This window comes from Caretta caretta, chromosome 7 (genome assembly GCF_965140235.1).
Source record: "Caretta caretta isolate rCarCar2 chromosome 7, rCarCar1.hap1, whole genome shotgun sequence".
NCBI lineage: Eukaryota > Metazoa > Chordata > Testudines > Cheloniidae > Caretta > Caretta caretta.
The window spans coordinates 4,875,659-4,898,526 of NC_134212.1; the positions used below are offsets into that span (position 1 = coordinate 4,875,659).

General features: G+C 39.0%; 1 protein-coding gene across 10 annotated transcripts in view; it reads right to left on the reverse strand.

Annotated features, from left to right (window-relative positions):
- The window catches only part of CADPS (calcium dependent secretion activator), a 389,708-nt gene that overhangs the window by 99,451 nt on the left and 267,389 nt on the right, over nt 1–22,868 (reverse strand). For 4 of the 10 annotated variants that reach the window (XM_048859020.2, XM_048859018.2, XM_048859014.2 and 1 more), the window contains exons 13-18: nt 18,323–18,510; nt 7,309–7,410; nt 6,487–6,550; nt 5,649–5,772; nt 3,233–3,301; nt 2,352–2,369 (exon numbers count right to left, since the gene is read on the reverse strand). In XM_048859020.2, coding sequence (XP_048714977.1) covers nt 2,352–2,369; nt 3,233–3,301; nt 5,649–5,772; nt 6,487–6,550; nt 7,309–7,410; nt 18,323–18,510 — 565 coding nt within the window. The remainder of the gene's footprint in view (nt 1–2,351; nt 2,370–3,232; nt 3,302–5,648; nt 5,773–6,486; nt 6,551–7,308; nt 7,411–18,322; nt 18,511–22,868) is intronic. The other 6 variants (XM_075130213.1, XM_048859016.2, XM_048859021.2 and 3 more) reach the window with 3 other exon arrangements.

The window sequence follows — 22,868 nt, forward strand, 5'->3', positions numbered from 1 at the left end:
GGAGTACTTGTGGCACCTTAGAGACTAACCAATTTATCTGAGCATGAGCTTTCGTGAGCTACAGCTCACTTCATCGGATGCATACTGTGGAAAATACAAAAGATGTTTTTATACACACAGACCATGAAAAAATGGGTGTTTATCACTACAAAAGGTTTTCTCTCCCCCCACCCCACTCTCCTGCTGGTAATAGCTTATCTGAAGTGATCACTCTCCTTACAATGTGTATGATAATCAAGGTGGGCCATTTCCAGCACAAATCCAGTGTTTAACAAGAACATCTGAGGAACAGTGGGGGGGGGGAAGGGAGGAATAAACAAGGGGAAATAGGTTACTTTTTATAATGAATCAACCATTCCCAGTCTCTATTCAAGCCTAAATTAATTGTATCCAATTTGCAAATTAATTCCAATTCAGCAATCTCTCTTTGGAGTCTGTTTCTGAAGTTTTACTGTTGTAATATCGCAACTTTCATGTCTGTAATCCCGTGACCAGGGAGACTGAAGAACCCGACTGATATATGAATGTTATAATTCTTGACATTTGATTTGTATCCATTTATTCTTTTACGTAGAGACTGTCCAGTTTGACCAATATACAAGGCAAGGGGGCATTGCTGGCACATGATGGCATATATTACATTGGTAGATGTGCAGGTGAACGAGCCTCTGATAGTGTGGCTGAAGTTATTAGGCCCTGTGATGGTGTCCCCTGAATAGATATGTGGGCACAGTTGGCAACGGGCTTTGTTGCAAGGATAGGTTCCTGGGTTAGTGGTTCTGTTGTGTGGTATGTGGTTGCTGGTGAGTATTTGCTTCAGGTTGGGGGGCTGTCTGTAGGCAAGGACTGGCCTGTCTCCCAAGATTTGTGAGAGTGTTGGGTGGAGTGGGGTGGGGGGGGGGGAGAAAACCTGGATTTGTGCTGGAAATGGCCCACCTTGATTATCATACACATTGTAAGGAGAGTGATCACTTTAGAGAAGCTATTACCAGCAGGAGAGTAGGGTGGGGGGAGAGAAAACCTTCTGTAGTGATAAACACCCATTTTTTCATGGTCTGTGTGTATAAAAACATCTTCTGTATTTTCCACAGTATGCATCCGATGAAGTGAGCTGTAGCTCACGAAAGCTTATGCTCAAATAAATTGGTTAGTCTCTAAGGTGCCACAAGTCCTCCTTTTCTTTTTATAGACCTGTGTGTTTTAGGTAAATGGGGCCCTCTGAAATGCCCCACCTAATTTCCCTGATATTAACCATGTCATAAGTCTGTGTCGGGTCCTAAAAAGATGATGGCCATTGTCCTTATTTTACTGATACACTGGGATCTGTGCTCAATTAAATCCAATGTAATTATTTGTAATGGGTGCACCTGAAATTATCATACACTACTTTTTTTTTTTTGCTGTTTCTTGCGGACTTATTTAAAGAGAAAATCCATGCTTTGTTTTCTGAACAATTCATTTTTGTTGTTGTTGCTACTAGGGCCTGTTACCAATACCACAAATATAACAAAAAACAAAAAAAGATACTGGGCCAAAGTTACAGAGGGGCCACTCCTAATGCTATTAGTGAAAGAGGCACCCACGGAACCCAGAGCGGAACTTGGCCCAAGATGCTATATTTCTTTTTAAAACCAATTTCTTTCTGGAAACAGGTTTTGAAATCAAGTGTATTTCCACAACACACAAATAATGACTTAGGAAAAATCCCTAACTGTTCAGATCTCAAGAACTTTCAAACTAAGGATCCTGCTGTGTAACAGTAATGAACACATTGGCATGTTGCAACTCCAGAATCACTACTGAGAAGAAGTCCATTTTAATAGTATTTATCTGACCTGCATTCTTGTTTCATTACATGTTACCAACATGTTACGAACAAAAAAGACAAACACAACTTTGGTCTATCTGTAGTGTTAGTTACACATTAACAAAGAAACCATTTTCCCCCAATAGGGCATAAAACAGAAGATATGAAAAACAAAAATGAAGATTAGTTTAGTTATAAATGTGCTTATCAGGTGATTTACACTAACGGCCAAATCATCCAAACATTTTTCTGCCAAAAATTTGTTTTTGTTCCTTTGGAAAACAAGAAACTTTCTCTTCAGTATAAATAAACCTCCATATTAGGTTGTACCTTCACTATGAAATACTTCTGCTCTACACTGTATCTTAAGGGAGAAGTAAAAGATAGTATGTATGTTAAGACAGCACAAATTAACTCCTTAAGTATTACTGCAACTCCACCTTCAGTTTATAGGAGTACATATCTTAAGGAGCTATGAAAGGAAAACAAAGATAAATATAACTCAACAGTCCTAGCAATTTATAATACATATACAATTGTTCACCTGCATCCTTTTGATTCTCTATATGAAAGAGAGAGAGCAACAAGGAGAGAAAAGAGAGAAACAAGAACAGATATGCAGGATTAATGAGCAAGTGGACCAAAATGCCCCCCAGTTATGTGTGATATATGACATTTGAAAAGAAAATAAGTTGCCCCGTGACTCCCACCACCACGAAGCATGGTATCACCAAAAAAGTCTCCTTTCACAGAGGTGAAAGAAAATGCTGCACAAATAGAAAATTAGTAAACTTAGTGAACTAAGCTCTGAGAACATACAAGAGCTCACCAAGCAACAACTTCATATGTTCCACCCAGAGCTTGGTGTAAAAGAATAAATAAAATCTAGAAAGAGAACAAGTAAAGCATTTCTGCTTGAGAGATAACAGACAGAAGACATGTAAGATCTGATGTACAGAGAAAGGACAGCTTCATATGATCTTATACACAGGATTGTTTAAAGATCTTATACACAGGAAAAGGGATGGCTTTTTCCAAATGTCCTTTATCTGACCTCTAGCTCATTGTTCCCCAGTGTAGCTGCTACCTTTTGATTGTGTACCAGTGACAAAAGCACTTTACAAATTGGGGTTACACAGAAGCAAAGTAAAAATGCATTCAGGTCACAGACATAAAGAATAACTGAAAAAACTTACGGACAATCTGAGTTTATCACAAACAAATGGCTTAATTGTCTAACCTGTTTTAGGCTGATAAAAAGTGACTGGACTTCTCACACTGGGTTTCACAGACAGAAGCAACAGACAAGCCAATGCTAAAAGACTTGAAGCAAGGAAAGTGAGTTGGTTTGGATCTGGATTTTCTTGAAGTAATGAAAACAGAAAGAGTGAAGACAGCATGGAGAGGAGGGTGGTAGGTACTCACGAATGGTTAAATCCATCACTTGAGAGGCCAAGCAGAAGACAGGATGCTCATACATTTCTCTCTTTTTCCCTATAAAAGAGGATTTGGGCATGCAAGAGGCTTAGGTCAGAGGTAAAGAGGTTATAGGTCATAGGTCAGAGGAAAACTTTACATTAGCTTAAAAGGAAAATAGCTGTAGAGTATTTTGGGATACACACAGAATAAAAGAAAAAAAGGAGATTTAAAATTGGAGATCTACTGGATTAACCATTCAGCATGCCCATGAGTCACAAAAGAGGTTGCGACCATGATTCTAAAGGTTTATTTTGAATTGTTTGCAAGAATATAATGATCAAAACATCATGAATAAAGGGAAATAGAATTCTATTGATTTAAGGCTCCAAGATACTAAGGATTTTAGCCTTCAGTATCTAAGGCTTTTACAGGTATTTCTTCATAAACATAGCCTCAAGCAGTGCTGCGACTGGTATTTCCTCAGTGGTTACAAGTATTTCTTAAATGTTTGGCTATTCAAATAGAAGCTTTTTAATGTCAAAATCATATTTGTACAGAGAAATGCATCACATGTAGAAAATTTATTTTTTACAAACTATGTTAGCTTGTCGTGGACTATGCTCATGAGAGAAAACCTGATGCATGCAGCTGGCGGATGTTGGGTTGTTTGAATTAACAATCCCAGCATGCTTTGAAATTGGTGTCACAACCACTTTTATAGAGACAATATAGAAAAGTGGCTGTGGCCAATCACAAATAAGGAAGGAGAGAAGCAGAGGAGAGCAGGTAGTGTGGAATGAAGTATTTCTCGGAAAAGGTAGCTGGAAAAAAAAAAGTTTGTTGCTTCAAAGTATTCCCAGACCTAAAAGTCACAGTGCGAAAAAGAGGGCAGATAATTAACACAACCAAGAAGAATTGAGGCACAAAAGGAAAGTACACACTAACTGTTCTACTTTGGAAGTGAATGCATTTTTACTTACAGATCATAAAGTTTGTTTTTGCATAGATTTATCTGAAAGAAGAGAGCAAATCTTACCAACAGGTTAGTGATATTTACACAGAGACCTAGGGAAGCCAGCATTTGGTAGAAGCATCCATCAAAACAAAAGTTGCTTTTTGATTCTGAGTCCTCCTCCGTCCTCGTCAAGTCTATTTCAACATTGCATTTTACAGAATACACCAATTAACATATCCTGTGAAGCTGAGTACTTCGATAAATTGCCTGATAATACAGTGCTTATTAAACCTTCAATCCTTCTCTATTTTTGTCACTCATTACCAAGTCAAGAGTTGATAAACATCCTTTTAGTGCCCAATTCTTAAGTGTTTCTCACTGGATGCATAACAATGAATTCATTACCACTGGTACACAATTTGCATTGTCAGACAGAAAAAATAGAAAAAGAGAGGACATACCATGTACAGAACCTAGAAAATTTGACATGTAATAACCCATGCCCTCATATAAACAAGGGCTAGGAACAAATCAGATGGTGATTTTTTTTTCTTTCAGTAATGTCTTAGAGGCATATAATGTGAATCTAGCTTTAGTAAAACTTTATATTTCACACACAACAGAAGACCAAAATCCAGAATAAAACAATTCTTTTTGAACATACAGCTTTCAGTTACAAGCACTTGTAAAGTTGTGTAGGAGTTTCAAATTGCTGTATAGCAGCCAACAAGGTAACAATGAAATCTGATTAACATGTGAAGAACTAGCTGATCATTGAGCTCCAACAAAACACATATCCTCCAGCAAGTTTTAAAATGTCTTTTTGATGGCTACATGTGTCTCTGGTCACCAGTTATTATTCCCCCATAACTTAAAAGGTCAATGATATCAGCTATGCTGGATTTAGAGTGACAAGAAAGAAATCTGATGCAAGAATGGGATCAGCTGATGACTTCCACTATTCACAAAGCAAAAGCAGTGAAACACATCCCAGAAAAAGACATTTTAAGTTGGCTACAAACAATTAAGCAGAGATAAAACATTTCTTAGCTTCTTATATTTTGGTTGTTCTCTGAACTCCACTGTCACAAGCAATTAGCAGCATTATCCTTTTCAGCTACAAACATGACATCCCACGTACTTCTCATTTTTTTTAAAACAAAGACACGAGTACGATTGTTGTACAACTGGCCAAACGCACTAGTGCTCAGAAGAAGCCATGATTCTGTTAACCATTTCATCTTTTTCCTAGAAAAAGAAATATTTCGCTAACCTCTGCTCTTAATTCTTAAAAAACAAACAAAACAAATACCACAAATACATTTCCCAGCCAATTCCATATTCCCTTTGACTTCAGTTTTATTGTCAAGCAAATAAATAGTTAATTCATTGTTTTAAATAGCCGCTAGCGGTAGTTTCCACATAGAAACACAGTAACATTTTAACACCATAAAGTAATTGCCTTACCTTCAATTTTGGCATACTCTGATAGTCTAGTATAGTTGACTAAAGCAGCTTGCTCCAAGCATTTACGGATGACTGTTTTTACCTCCTCTTGAGGGACAGGAGTAACTATGTCTTTCATCAGAACCTGGACATAAGAAAAACTGATTTGATGTGGCACCAAACACACACACCATTGATCTTTTTTTGTTTGTTCGACAAACGTATGAGTACCCAACACTAACCCAGTGTGGCTATCTTATTCTATGTGGCTCACCTCTAGTGGCCAGCCTACATAGTAAAGTTTAAAAGACCGAGTGCACTTGATTCTTTTGATCAAGCAGTAGAAACTCACACCTTTAGATCCAGAAGCCGTAGGTTCAGACCCCACAGGTGACCGAACCAAAGCTGCCACTGCGGCATTACTACAGGTACCCTTTCTGCAAGCACCTATTTTACTCAGCGACATGAAGCTTTTTAGAACTGTTATTTCTTCAGACAAGTTTCCAACAATTAAATTTAAAGGGTCTGATTCATCACCCCATTACACCAGTTTTATGCCAGCATAATTCCATTGAATCCGCGTTCCTTAATTTGCATCATCTTGGGACACAAAACTGGTTTAACTGGCTAGAGAATTAGGCCCATAATTCACAATATTTAGAATTTTCTGTACACTGCATTACAGGGTGTAATCCCCCTCCAAAATCTACTCATGCCCGTGAACGAATGGATGCTGTAATGTGATCTAATTCAATTTGTGTGTATATCCATGCATAAATATAATTGCCATGTAAACTCTACTATATGATTGAATAAGAACATAGGAATTTTAACCTGCCTTTGTTATTGTGATGCTTACCCTTTCCAGTAGGGATAGAGTAGCTTTCAAAGCACCTTCAGGTCGGCCAAATGGAAAGCAGTACCTAGCAAAAAACCCAATTTTAAAGATTAACTCAAATGCACATGGGCAAATATACCAATAGGCTTAAGAGTGATCTGATAAGAAAGACTGGGTGGCGGGGCGAGAGCTTTGTTCTCGCTTCCCTGAATTAGGCTCCTACCCTTCAAGTGGTGCCATGAGGGCCCAAGAGTCTGGATCAAGGCCTGAAAGAGTAATTTTGATTAGGTACCTCAGTGGGATTGTTAGGAAATCTCAGAAATACTCTCCATGATGTGCTCCAGAGCCTGGAGGATATACCCCTATGCTTCAATCACAGGGAAAACCAAATGGTGATATCCATTATTCCCAAAATTAAACCATCCATGAAAAAAACCCTGCCTTTCTTTGTACTAGGAAGAGATGGGAGTAGATAGCAGAATGTGGTAAGCAGGAGGGGATGGGAAAGAGGAAGAAATAAGATCACAGGGTCTTTAATTATTTGCTTACAATTATTTGTCAAATATGAGTCCTCCTCTTGTTGCTGTGCCTATGTGGGCAAGCTGAGTTGAAATACCTTTAAAAGGTTAAGCCTTCTGTTTATCAGCTATGAACATATTCATGTCTTCCGCAGCTGCAAGTTTTGGCACCCTAATGTACCAAGTTATTTTACTCTGTGCATATTACTTATGCAGAATTATAATAAGCTGCAACCTTTGAAATCTAAAAGACTCATCTTTTATGGGATGGAGTCTTGAGGAAATGCATCCTCTCTCACTTTAAACCAAGAGCCTCTGCCTTTACCTAAAATGGGTGATCTGATTCTCCAGAAGCAAGCGGAGCCGCTCCTTGATTTCTTCAAAACGTTCTTTCTCTTCCACAGTTACAGTTCCTATTCCATCAGGCCTGAAGGAAAAATGCCATGAATGACTCAAGCTTCACCTCATGACCCTGGTAAGTCATCTGTACAGCAAACAAGATATTGCAATTTTTGGAAATGCATGTCATCAACTCTTAGATCCAGGATACACTGCATATGCCATGCAAAGAAGCACTAATGGGTAAAGCAGCATGACTGTTTAGAAAGCATATCTCAGAATAAAATAAATACTCATTTTAAAATTATGATATGCATGTTTTTAAAGAGTGAAATCACTATATTTTTGTTTACTGCAGAAAACCCTGGAAAAATGTAGTTCTCTCGAAAAATACACACACATATATGTGTGTATATATATACACACAAATATATAAATACTATAATGGGAATTTTCATTAAGTAAGGACTGCGTATAAGTCCTGTTTGGCTCAATATGTTATTCATTTCTACAGAAATAATCATATTCACATTTATCAAATTTAAAATATGGTTCACAGCATGAAAGTATAATCATGATAAACTCACATACAAACAGAATATAAAAATACAGCACTCATTCATGTCCATTGAATCACGTTATAACATTTTATCATGTAAAAGGAAGGAGCACAAACTGAAATATATGCTCTAAGATCAATATACATTTTGCATTTTCAAAAATAATGTCCTTTTACAGGAATTTAAGAATTTCGTAAAAAATAACACATTCCATCAAAGCAGTGCTTCAATGAAAATTTGTTACACTTTTATTATTTCAGTAATGCACAGGACTGCATTATGAATAAGGCAGCCACAAGTAGCGACTTTGGGGTATTTTCCATCTTTCACAGAGCACAGTGCGCAAGCAATCATCTCTTCCATTCTTCACCTGTAATGGTGATAGATAATATGGACAGTCCCCATGCCTCATTGTGCTCACGTTCTATTTTTACATCTTTGTAACTCTGCTGATTTAAACTGACTCCTGATTTGCACCAATGTGTGAGCAGAAATCAGCATCCTCTGCACACATACCACCTTCTCCCCCGCACCAGAGAAATACACGCCACAGCATAATCTCTGAATTGGGTAGAGGGCTAGTCTAATCCATTCACCAAAGAAATCAGCAACTCAGACAATAAACATCACTAGTTTCTATTATTGACAGGCAAAGCATACAGATTTGTGTATTACTGTGTAGCCTATACCAGCAGAGTCTCTCTTTAGGTAACATTTGTCTTAAAATTGAACAAATGTTCTTACTTAAAGGCCTCCTCCAGTGTTCAGCTTAAACTGTGTAAATCCTTAGTACTAGACTAGTTTGGTTATACAAAAGGCTTGGCAAGGGATTACACAGCTTCTAACAAACCTCCTGTCAGGGGTTAATTGGTTAGCTTTATTTTCCTTTTAAAGAATCAAAAGGCCCTAAACTAAAAGAAAAATTACAATCTGTACAGTCATGTTTCATTGACCTCAGATGCAGAAACCTCTTAATATCATAAATATTAGTTCTGCTGTTAGAACACAGGTAAACAGTTCTCTTAACAAATCCAAACAAAGATGCTAACACATCTTAATTGATTTTCTTTTCATTATATGTAAGTGCTAAAGCTACATTAAATAACACTTATAACCTGGACATATTAAAAGGCCCAGATGACAGTGGATATCTTTAAATTTAATCAGCATTTCCATAAGAATCTCCTATCATTTATTTGCCAAGCTCAGCTGTAAAATTTTTATTTAGGCTGAACTGTGGAATATAAAATTTTAGCTGGAAAACACATTTATTAAACAATTCTGGAAGAATGGATTTGGTCTCATTAGTACACAATTAGGTCTAGTTATTTTGAAGAAGCAGGTAAGCCAGGTAAATCCAGTTATACATTGATTTTAAAACACAGCCACTGAACATGGTTAGTATATTTTTGATCCAAAATCCTAGAAATAATTAGTATTCAGATTCAGATCATGTTCATGCCATCAGTTATGCATGTCAGCACTGCTGTGTACATGGGGGAATCTAGTTTGCTTGCCAGTAGAGTGGCAGATTTTTCAAGATACTCCATGATAAATACTCTGTGTCAAAGGACAGGATTGAAGCCCTCATATGAGTTTTGAGTGCACATCCGCAGAGATGCACAAAATCCATATAGCTCATAGAGTTTCATTAAGGTCAATTGTATCAGCAACTGACAAACGATGTAGCCACAATACTTTGACTGTAAAGAGCCTGAACTAGGAACAATATGCTGATGAACTGGAAAAATTCTGAAAATTATGTTACCATTTGTTGGGTTAATAGCCCTCAGAGTAAAAGATTTACTGAAAATGCCACAGAAGACTCAAGAGTTTAAATGCAGACTTATTTTCTAGGGAATAGTACATGTGCCAAGAGGCTTCTCAGTTAAAAAATACTAGTTTTATAAATTTTCAGCCCCTCTTTTAATTCAAATTATTAATGTAAAATATCATTGCATACTGTTTAACCCAGCAAGGGGCACTCAATTTAATGTCCCAGTGCATTTTCCACTGTCTTCAGTGGGACAGTGTCCAGAGTTGTATGTAGGGTTGATCCAAACCCATTTGAAGCCACTCAAATATTTCCACTGAGTTCAACAGGCTCTGAATCAGGCTTTAATTCTGTCTGATCTAGCTATTTTAGCACTTGCCAGGCAACACCAATTTCAGACACTTGCAATGCTTTGGCACAACTGCGTCATTACAATTTGGAGTGGCAGCCTAAATTTTCAGTGCTCTGGCAGTTTTCAGTCTAAAGCACTGATACTGTTAGAAACTCTATGTGGGCACATGGCTGGGTCCAAACCTCGTTGGACTAGAGTTAATATATATCCACAACTCATCTAAGTTAAGTTATAATGTCCAAACGGTTTGTGCTGAGACAAAAATCTAACTATCTAGCTACACGCAGACTATATATATATATATATTTCAAATATTCACCACACTTCGGTCATAAATAGTTAGGCCTTGATTTTTCTTGATCTTTAACAGAAGACACAATGCCAAATTCAGCCATTTTAAGACAATTAAAAAGTTACCTTACGTACCTTACATCGTTCTACAAAACTGCATGCTAGATAAACAATAGCTCACCCTTGCATCTCATTCTACTACAAACTTGAGACAATCTACAGGTCAACTGTAGCCATTTTTGGAGCCGCACGGATGTCTGGAAGGGCCTGCCAACTGAGAGCCATCACAACTGCAAGGACTTCCTTTCTCAAACAGCTGTGGACTATATTACATCTGACATGATGAGCATCTCTTGAATCTACCTTTCAAATTTTCGGCAAACCATTTTCTCACTGTCCTTCACAAAGTTGACATTTTCGGCAGCATGATAGGAAAGATGTCATGTCGGCTGCTTTTCAAGTTGTTGTCACAGTGGTTAGCACCAGTTCTGTCATCTTTACTCTCCTCACAATCTCCCATCTTGAGCCATGTCACAAACAATAATACTTCCAATGGTTTTGTCAAATTTCAAATACTATAACCCAGCTGCACATCTTCAGATTTACTAGTTATGTTAATTTTTGTTGCTCATCTCCCCAGAAGCTGAAGCATTAGGAACTCATTAATTAGCGACAAATGCAAGGATATTGACAGAACTATATAAAAACGCCATCAAAACCCCTGCACCTAATTTATTAACGTGATAATTTCTGAAACCTAATTAAAATAAAACATTAGTCAAATATATTTGAAAACTGAATAATTTTGAAGCATATTTATTTTTCCATTTGCTACGCAAACTAAGGGTTTTATAAGCTATCCTCTCTATGTCACATTCACTTCTGTGTTCTAGATAATTCCCTTGTCAGAACATGCACTACTGATGGTTCTTAAAGATGTTCTCAAAAGAAGGTGAAATCTCATGAATTAATTTTCTTATTCATGCTGGTATTACCTCTTTTTATTTAACAAAGGTTTCCCATCAACTCTATACTGGATGTTTAATTTATATATGGAATCACAGCTTCCTTCAGCAAACAAAATTTGCACATTACATTTTAGCTAAAACACAATTGTAGAAAACTAACACATACATTCACAGTGGCCATGTAAGATTTATATTACACTGGGGTAGACAGTAGCAGGAGTGGTAGGAGAGAAACAGTGAAAGAAATGCTGCACCTACATTGTATTTAAATATAAATGTGTACACACACAGACACACACAGAGTATCTATGTCTCTTTCTTTCTATGGATTTAGATCAACATACAACATAAATCTCTCCGATTTGAATGGTAACAGATTTGCATCTGATCCTATATTGATCCTGCCAGGCAAATTAGAGGAGTCTGGTTTAAATAGTGGGGGGAGGGCAGAAATTAAAAAAAAACATTATTTATAAATTTATATTTAGCAATCCCAAAACACACGTTTTCAGGGATAACTCTTTTTGTTACAGACGTATGTTATCACCTGCAGATTTGTCAGTGCTTAACATAAATATTTCACGGGAAAAGTTTTACATGCTATTCTTCCATCGATGTCGAGTTCCCTATTTTTCTTCAACTTTTTGTTTTTAAAGTATGAAAACAACCAAAAAAGCAGGCTGTGAAATTAAAAAACAAACACACACATTTTCATGTCAAACTGCAAAAAGATTTTCTTTCCTTAGTTTAGACTGTTGTGCAAATCACAGGGTTAATTATAAATTATAATTAGGACCTGTGATCCTAAGGCCAATGCTTCATTCTGCAAGCCACACCTCCCCCACCATGCCCTTTTCTAATTATACCCGGAGGCCCTCAGGGCTAGTTATGCTGCTAAAACAAATATATCAAAATCATTTTTAACAAAGACTAATATATGAAGCAATAACATGCATTTGTATGCAATTATAAATCTACAGTATAGCTCCTTTGGGTTAATCTCTTTGACATTAGCCTGTCTGAAAAGCGAAGAGGCTTATAAATAAAAAAAAAAATCATCTCTTCCACCTTTTATGCTTAACTACTTTAAGCTTTATCATTGGGGAAAATACTCTTTAGATGCAGTAACCAAATCTCTACGTGTGTTTCACACGCATCAGAGATGATGAAATAAATCATGTCAAAAATAATGGAAATAATCTGATTTTAACTAACAAAAGGCAAATCTAAGATAAGACAGATGCGATCTTCAACTCAGGCCTTTGCAGTCAGGTGCAAGACATATCTTACGTCTAGCATCACAGACTACTATGGGATTTACAGTCCAAGGCACTAATGGCATAAAGGCAGCCCTACAGACAAACCCATACATCTGCAGAGTGTCCCAGCAACTGCACTGGAACTCCCTTTAAAGGGTTGGCCATTAAGTTTCAACCTCATTCAATCCGATATGGAATCATATATGGATTGCTCCTGTGAATTTATATTATATCCTCAAGATTGTATAGTTCTTTTTTTTCTGTATTTTTTCTTAAGAGGACTTTTAACGTAGCTATGTGCCCCAACCTTAATCAGCCACACGGGACAATAATAAAAAGACAGCCCATTTCATTACTATAGCTTTGGCTTTTATTCCACTTCTCTTTTCTCTTCATTTCAGTCCAGGCTTTGGTGCTTTGTGGATATGCAGAGCTGAGTCATGGCTCACTCTGTCTCGAGTGCAACATGCATCCCCAAAGAACCATGCTCGGACTGCGTGGATGCTTCACTGGCACATCTTCCTCTCGTATACCCATGGCAATGTATCATGTCAGCATGTAACACGATACTATTTATCGGGGGATCACTGGCATAATGCATCATCTCAGCCTATACAACAGACTATGTTTTGAAGACATCAGTAACATGTTCTGTGTCAATACATTCCTATTATGGCTCTGGCTAATACATGGATCCAGGAATTAATAAAAAGTATGGTATTACCTGTAGTATGGTTTTGTTAACCTATGGCTCTCTGATACAACATGTGTTAGTGCCCACTATCGATCGATTAATATAATCTCCAAAGAGAGCAAACAGAGATGTTATGAATGTCTGGAGCTGGTTGAAAGTTTTTGAAATTTCTATGATGTTTTTTCATGAAAAATTTGAAAAAACTCTTTCCCATTTTTCAACCAGCTCTATGAAATTTTTGTTGTGCGATATAAACCAAATATTAAGGAGACATAATTGAGAAAGCTCTAAAATGTAATGCAGATATTTAATTCCACAAGTTCCACAAACTACTTCAGAACGGTAATAGTTCTGGAGTCTGACAACAGTTGACAATCTGCAAAGGCAACAGATGCAGGGGATGCCAATTTTGATTTCATTTTGAAAGTGAATTTAGTGTTTGTGAAACACAGTGACTATGGGAAGGACAGTGCACCAATCCACCTGTGTGCAAAAACTGGGCAAATTATAGTGAGATAATTGATCGTGTGGATGTTTGGTGATGGGACTGAGAAACTGGACCGAACACCAGCTCATTTCACACAGATCACTGACCAGCTGCCAGATAATCACAATGTTCCCTCACCACCAACTTGGACCAGATTCAATATGAAGTCCAAGTGGTGATGGGCTCAACATCCACTAATCCAGTCCTTAATTTTTACACAAATCTGGAATTAAATTTTCAATATACTAGGACAAAAAGGTATATAAAACCACAAAAGCAGCAATTTTTTTGCCCACTCTAACCAATTTTATTTTTAAAAACCATTTTTGTTTTTACATGGGTCAATCAGCAACAGCTGTGTTTGTAGTCAAGGAATAAAACCCTAAGTAGGGAACTCTTAAAAAGGGAGAGGTAGAATGGTGCACTGGTTAAGGCACCAGCCTGAGACGTGGGTTCAAGTCCCCGATTCACCAGACACTTCCTGTGGAACTTTCTGCAAATCACGTCGTCTGTCTGTGCCTTTGTTATCCATCTGCAAAACAGGGATAATGGCACTTCCTTGTCTCATAGGGTGTTGTAAGGATAATTACATTAATGGACTGTGAGATGGTCAATACTACTGTAATGGGGCCCACATAAGTACCTAAAGCAAATAGATCCAAATGGGTGTGCCTTTACAAAATTCTACCAATTTGAATGATTTCTACCAGATTTCCATTAGAACTGGTAAAATCTTTCAAATTGGTGGAACTTTTTAAGGCATCCACTAATGTTGCATCCTTAAGTACAGGGAAGAAGTACCATCACTAATTTCCTTAATTTCAGTGAACTGTAATTAGTTATGGTAACTAGGGTTAGTAGGCTTTGCACAGTCATGATTGGTATGTATATCTATGACACTCCCATCTATCATGCATACAGATGTCTGCAGAAGGCAAAACCTGGGATAAAAAACTGCAATTAACTGTCACTTTTTTATTTTTAAAGTATGGGTAAAATTAACAGAGAAAATTAATGGATTCTACTATGCAGATGGCAATGATTTATAGTGTCCCTTTGGAGTAGGTATTTCGAGCTTTCAAAGGTCTAACAACTCATCACCTTAAAAAAAAAGTCGAGGTAAAGGGGAAACAGACTGCAGTAGTAGTTGGAAATATCACCCATATTGGTTTTTGACCATTTCACATGATATGGCAATAAGGTCACAGCAAAGCTAGAGGTGTATTTTTAACAGCAGCCGCTTTGTTCCTGTCCTGCACTGACACTGATCAGATAACAAGGCAGTATTAAGGAAGCAGGACCCTGGACAGCAGCTAGTTAGTTTCTTCTCTATGATGGCCTGTCATTCTGTCAGTCCCGACCTTCAGGCTGTCCTGAACATCTGAATCACATTCTCTCTGCACTTTCTCACTGACTGCAAGCTACTGTTGTCTCACTGTCTGACCTGACACAAACACAATACAAACAGACAACCCACCTCTGCTCCATCACTGTCTATTGCTAATATAGGAGATTGATAGCCACACAGAATTCTCTCTCTATTCGACCTTCATGACTGGAGTGGCATAGTCTGACTGACAGCCAACCTCATTCCCGAGAAAGCTAAACCACCAGTTGTTTTTTTTTGCCCTCTAAAAGTGACGTAATGTCCAGTTTCTAAAGAAAGTTCAATTAATATATCCGGGTTTATGACAAAAGTAATATGTTTTTGTTAAATAGCAAAGATATTGACCATATATATTTTAATGTGTATGTTCAAATGATACCTTTTCCCAAAGAGCTGGGTGCACAAATAACGATGTTATTTATTATTAGTAGTATTTCTAGTACAACATTGCTCAAAGGTTCTAAGCCTAGATGGGTTCCCATTTTTCTAAGTGCTGTACAATCACAGAGCAAGACATGATGCCTACCTCAAAGAGCTTACAAGGTAAGGCTTTGACCCTGCAATAAGCTAAGGCTCTGCCTAGGTAGAACAGACTGCAGGTGTAAGACCTAAGAAAACAAGCAACAAATGAAAGGTGGGAAAAGGAGACTGTCTACTTCCACAAGACTGTCAAAGATAGAGTGGCTTTATACACACAAATACACTGGTAATTGGTGATTAGGTAGCACATAAATAAGTAACAGTTTTCCCCAGCTGTGTCAGTCTAGCCTGGCTCTAAAACAAATCACGCACATAGCCTGAATATTCTTTCAAAAAGGAATCACAACAAGGAATCTAAGGAACTTAGATACTCTGATTTCTGCCTGAGCCATAATAATAAATTAAAGATACAGATTTACAGATTTTTTTAGGCCCAGGAGGGACTACTGTGACAATCCAGTCTGACTTTCTCCATAACGCAGGTCAGAGAACCTCACCCAATAATTCCAATAATGTCTTCATCAAGCCCATAACTTCTGTTTGAACTAGAGCACAGGCGTCAGAAAGACATTCAATCTTGACTCAAAAATGACAAGTTCTGGAGAACATAACATGTCCCTAGGTAAGACACTCAGTCTTTGGTTTCTAAGTCAGATGTATGGCAAATGGTCTCATTAGAGCAAAAGAAAGCTTAACACCACAATCAATCCATGGTATGGGACTAGTCTAGTGTTACTAAAAAACCCAGCTTGTTTAGAGATATCCATTTTGTATTATTTATTATTTGTCTTACAATAGTACCAGAGCCTCATCCAAAATTGGGACCCCATTGTGCGAGGCACTGTGCAGACAAAAAATGAGTTAACAGATTGCCACATCTTGCCCATTGTTTTTAATTCAGCACATCCCTCCCCATTTACTATTCCCTCGACACAACAGGATAGAATAGCAGTCTACAGTTGGCAAGTTTAATATGTCCCTGCTGTTGACATACACACAGTGGTCAGATTCTGCTCTCAGTTACACTGGAATCAACAGAGTTACATGGGAATAAGAAAATCAAAATCTGAACCCTTGGCTGCTGTAAAGTATGATCCGAAGTCCAATAAAGTAAAATGCAAAGCTCCGATTTACTTCAGTGCATTTTCAATCAGGCCCTATATATCCTCAAAACAGAGTTAGGTTTCTGCAGTAATGCATCCTGTGGATAGTGGAATTAGTATTAAAGAGCAGAGAACTGCCCTTAATAACCTTGTAGTGATAGGCACTCTTATTTCACTGGTATCCTCTCTGTTTAGGTAATTTTTGAATACTCTATTTCTAATACACATTTGAAAAATCACAAACTCACTGGTTCCCCAAATTGCTGGATGCTCTTTTACTATCATATTATTAAATCTGCCTTTTCAAAAGCTTCAGAGCCCTGTAAATATGGTAAACGCAAAGTGCCCAGTGTGCTCAGTGATTGAAAAGTTATTATATATTACAGAATACAATTCTGTGCATTGGTCTCTCTCTCTCTCTTACCTTTTCGGCTCTGGATTCGGCTGGGATTTGGAATCTTTCCTTTTTTTGGACTCCTTTTTGGAATCCTTTTTTGTCTCCACTTCAGTGGCAGAGGGATTCAACATTTTGCCCCCCTCGCCGTCTGCATTTGGTTGTGACCCACCAAGTAACTCTGTAATTTGTTGACTTTGGGGAATGGTTGGGATGAGTTTAAATGCACAGGATAAAGCCAGCAACAAAAGTGAAAGAAGCAGAAGAAAGCATGAAAAAATAAATGAAAGAAAACAAAACTGAAACCAAATAATAAACACCAAAAGATACAAACTTGCAAAAGGAAGTCAGAACTAAAAAGAAAACAAGAAACTAAAAACTCTGTTTCCATGACAAGACATATAAAATTAACTGTGTATCGCATGGCAGTCTCAAAATATAAAATCCAGACAATGTGTATCATAATTCTGGATGATGTTTAACGGAGAGTTTACAAAAACACATAATTATTTTGTAACACTCTGTTATTCAGTAGCATATGCAGAATAGAGTGCGACATTTCAGAGTATATAATGCAACTTGGAAAACAACCTCAATGCAAGAAGCTGCAACAGCTACTCTAGCTGTCAATAAAACAATATAGAAAAGGAAACGTAGCACAGTGACACTTTTTGCCACAGTATGTTTGCCACATTTGAGAGAAGAAAACAAGCAAACTATGAACTTGAAATTGCTCTGCAACAACAATAAGATGTGGGGGGAAATTTTCAACAATGCTTAAGCAAGTTAGGAGCCAACTTTCAATTGGATGTAGGCTCCTAGGTGTCTAAATCACATTTGAAAGTGGAACTCAGGCACTGGCGAAAATGCTACCTGTGGTAACTTGTTGGATGCTCTAGTACATTAATTAAAATCAATGTAATACATTCTTTATATCCATTTATGCATGTATGACAATGATACAGATTTCAGTTAGGCATCCAAATATACATTAACAAGAAGTGTATCTTGAGTTTTCTGAGCAGAAAAGTTAAAAATGATCATTTTGGATTCTGTATGCACATTTTTATTGCTTTCATTTGAACAAGTAAAGAAACAAACAAACAAACCAATTATGCCATCAGAAGAGCTGCTGCCAAACATCCAGTATGAAAACAAGTTGGGGATTGTTGTGCATTATCCAAGGAAACCCACATTTTACAAAGTCATCCCTTGCTGGCATTTAGTTGCTAGATATAAATGATCCCTTACCTGTTGCCATGAACATGTGATGCACAAAAGGCAAAGCTGTAGTGAAGCAAGGTGGGGTCAATCATAGCTCCGCTTTCTGCTCGTTCCAGTAAATCTTTGAGGTAGCAGAGATGTCTGTGACAGCCTCTGACTCCATTTCGTGCACAATACTCATCTAGCACAAATACTTGGCCAGGACTGAACCAGCCCTGTTTAGAAATAAAGAGACTTGATTTTAAATAGAGGTTGTTAAACACAAGAGTAATTTGATTTGGAGATGTAATGCTCCATTGTTCTTCTAGACAATGCAAACCTAATGGTTGGCAAAAGACAAGGGAGTGGGCCCTGTCATTCCTAACTCAAATAATACACAGGATAATTGCAATGAAAAAGCATTAGAGTAACATTTAAGAAAAATGTAATTCAAAATGCTGAAAAATGTTTCAACTATTCTAGTTAATGTGAGGACTCGGTATTTATCGTTAGAAAATTCTTTTATCTTTAAGGGTAACCAAAGACTTGTAGAGCAAAATAGCACAAAATATTTACAACACTGTTGTGGGGGAGATTTGTATTATGCTCTTCCCCTGGTTAGAGCAGATAATTATTCAGTAATGACTTTTATCTCCGTATCTGGCAAGTACAGGAATGTACCAAAGACACACAAACAAGGTTCTACAGTATTAGAACCGGAAGATTCACATTTCCCTCATTTCCGTGAGGAGCCACTCGGATTAGACTCTTTGGGGACAACTAAGGTAGAACATTCAGCATCAGTCTGTGAAGTCATTAGCTAGAATAAGAATTTTCTTATAGAACCCTTTCAAAATGCTGCAAACCCAGCAATATTTATATGGAAATTTGGGTGCTAAACAATTGGTAAGATACATTTCTGGAATGCATCAAACTGCAAAGTCTTTCCTCTTTTAATTTAAAAGTTCCTGCAGCGGGCGGGAGAGTGGTTGAGGCAGTGCACTGCCCCTATAGGCAACTTCTTTGCCACCCCATCTGCTACCCCAAATGCTACATCTTAGAAACAACGCTGCTGTGAAAGATTAAAATATATTTTCTACCACTCAGATGACACCAAATCTTTTCTAGATGCCAAAATAGCTGCTTTGAAAAGAGTTGAAGAAATATCAATTAAGAGCTCAGTCAAAAGACATAGAAAGGGATTTGCTCATCCTTGTTGGGCCAACTCCAAAACAGATTGAAAAAAGCACTGAAATAATGAGGGGGAAAATCATAGATATAGGAAATAGATACAGTTCATTTTATTACTGGGATCACCAGAAAATTAAGGTACAGAACAATGCAGAAGAGATACCTGTAGAAGTCCTTGTTTCAATTGGTCTTTGTTGGTCCTTGAGCCCAGGGTAAAAGTCAATTTCCTTGTCTTTCTCTGTTTCCCTTTGTTACATACGTTGATCTTTTATCCTCCTCTCCTTCCCCACCCCCGCCGCAAAACTGAGGACTTTGTAGAAGAGGAAACCAGAAGAGAGGATAAGAATTAACTTGAAAGATATATGTGTGGCTTTTGAGGCATTGTCACAAGGCGACTGTGGTCAGCCCCACCTGTGGCACACTTAGCTCATCTTCCCCAGGTAGAGAAAATGGGCAAAGTCACATGACAGGCAGGTCAGGTGGTAAATCAGACCCCTTCAGGGGTGGAGATTAGACAGAATCCTGCAGGAGTGCCGAGAGAGAAGGGAGACTCCAGGTAGGAAGTGCTGAGTGTCACTGCTCAAGAGAATCATACAATTCTATGATTCTCTTGAGCAGTGACTCTCAAGAGAGAGCAGGGATGGTCTCACATGAGCCCAGGAGGGGTTGAAGAGAGAAGACAGACCCTCAGGAAGGAGAGACAGCTTGAGACTGGGCGGAAGATGTTTTGTTTTGGGTGTGGCTACCCTGGCAGGAGTGGACTTTTTCCTTAATGGTGTAGCCAGATGCCCATGTCACAACTGAAAGTGAACCAGGCTGGAAGGCTGGGGGATCCTGAGGCAGTGGCTAGCCTGAAGCCAGGCCGAGCAGGAGGTGCTGCCGCGATTACGATTCATGTCGTAGCAATGCAGTGAATGTCCTACAATGGATCTGATCCTTCAGGTGGGGAGAGATCCAGGCCTCACTGAAGTCAGAGAAGAGACTCCAATTGAGTTCAATGGGGCCAGGATTTCACCCAGGGAGTTATGGCTGGAAAAAGATGACAGGATTGGGCCCAGGGAGTTATCCAGACTTGGTTTCCTGGCTGTGAAGCCTGTGGAAGCTTCATGAACCTTTCACGGCCTGCAGCTCTGGAGGTTGCTCTTTATTCCATAACTGCTGCTGCTCACTCTCTCTTTCAGAGCAGCGTCCCAGGCTCCTGGGCACGACAGGAGGAAAGACGCTGAGCATTGTAGCTGGGGGCAGCCTCTTCCACAGCAGAATGACAGAAACCCTGGAAAGAGTCTTACAGGGACTCAGTGCACAGCCTCATAACACGATTCCCTAGCTGACGATTCCAAAACCAGAGCTCAGATGGGGCGCTGAAGAGGGGCCCACTTGTCTGAAGATGTCGTCTTCCCCAAATCAAAGTGGATGCATGGCAGTCAGGAGGACGACAAATGGGGTGTCCTCCCATAACAGCTGTAGGTTGGGCAGCAGGCTCCTCCAATCTAGCAAGAGGGGGGAAGAACCCTTGCAGAACTGGGAGAGGAAAAGCACTTACTCCCAAGCAAAGCTGTATTTCTTTAAAAACAGTGGGGAACGGAGTACAACAGAGGCATGCGGTGGTGGTAGCTTTCTCCTTTGTTCCTCTTCTGGTATAGCTACAAAGTGGTAGCATATGCTGCTCTCTGTCCAGCCCCAGCATAGGATCCTGGATTTGTAGGACACATTACTGAAAGACTGGTAGCTTTTTTACATGCATTCCCTCACACCCTCAGGCAGCTCCTGGCCCCCTACTGGGTTTTTGCCTTATGCACCAGAGTGTACATGTCTGGGCCTCACACCTCAGGCCAGCCATGCAGTGTTCAAACTGTCAGAAGGTCTCCCAGCTGATCTTGGCTGCTGTGATGGGGTATAACGTGACCGAATGTATCTGCACTCTAGACCTCTGAGCGTTCTAATGATTCTCATCAACAACAACTCGAATTGCAGCCAGAAGCGAATGAGAAGCCTAGACAGAAATGCTAAGGGTAGCAGGCACCACTCAGGAAATGGAAAGGGCACACTTGGCATCAGTTATAGAGATGGTGCTCAGGAATTTTCCGTATGTACAGTTTACATTTTTTGTTAATGGACAATGGAGTTTCTGCAAAATTGAAACTCTCCATGGGACTTAGATTCTGCTGAAATTTTTCTTTTTTTCCATTGAGAAAAACAACAAAAAAAAATATTTAGTTTCAAATAGGTTTCACATTAAACCCTATTGTGGTGAATTGCCTCATGGGAGTTGTAGTTCAGGCCCTTCACTGCCTCCAATGGTCTGGGATTCCTGGCAGACTGCCTTTCCCATTATGTAACACAATCTCTATTTTGACTGAGTAGTGTGGTGCATTGTGGGGATTTGGTGGTTGCAGGGGCATCCTGGGAGAAGTGGGCCATGTAAGGAGCATGTTCCATAGGGGGAGAATGGAGGCATCCAGTTTCTGTGTAAAATTTCAAGCGTACCCCTAAGCAAAAGGCAAGTGTCCAAGCTGAAGGTACCACAGGCATGGGTACTTCCATGAGCTCAACATTAGGGAGGTACAGCTGCAGTCTCCTGGCCAGAAGATTAAAGGCAGCGATCCTAATTGAAAATCCAGTAGCTTGAGGACCCCATGGCCATAACCGTGTATCCTCTGGGGAACGGTGGGTAGATGCACTCAATAAATGGCACGGGCAACACTCCTGCTCCTTTTCCTTAAATGCTTCTCTGTGCCAACAAGCATAATTTCTGTCTTATCGGAAATGGGTCACAGCCACGTTGTTTTCATACAGATACCTGTCCTAGAAGACTGGGACTGTGGAATCTGGGTTCAGTGGAAAGGGGACAAAACTGAGTATCGTTCTCTGTCTATCTTTCTCACCACCTCCTCCTGCAGTGCCAGTCAACATTCGCACACACTGACCAACAGAGGTGACAAACGAAGAATTCTGCAGCACCCTGCACACTGAAGTCCTATGGGAGGAAGAGCCATTGCCCATCACCCTTCTGGAACCATTTGGAAAGGAAAGGGGGAAGCTATTGAAGAGCCATTCCGACAACACTGCCCAGACAAGTCAACAAAACCTTACAGCCAATGGCATCAAAAGCTGCTTACGGAGCTAATAAGGTCAACACAGTCCCTTTTTATGAAGTAAATCAATCTCTGAGGTAAACACAGTTCCACAGCCAGGTGTGAAGCCACACTGAAAGGAAGGACAGAAACCTGTGGAATCCAAGTGTGGTCAGAAAGGGACCATCACCACATTCCTTGAAATGGGGAGGTTTGAGATAAATGATGAGACTAAGCTCCAAAGATCCATGTGCCTTAGTGCTTATACGAGCCCCATCGCTCTAGTGGCTTCTTAAGCAAGGGCCCAGACACCTCTTTAATAAAACGTG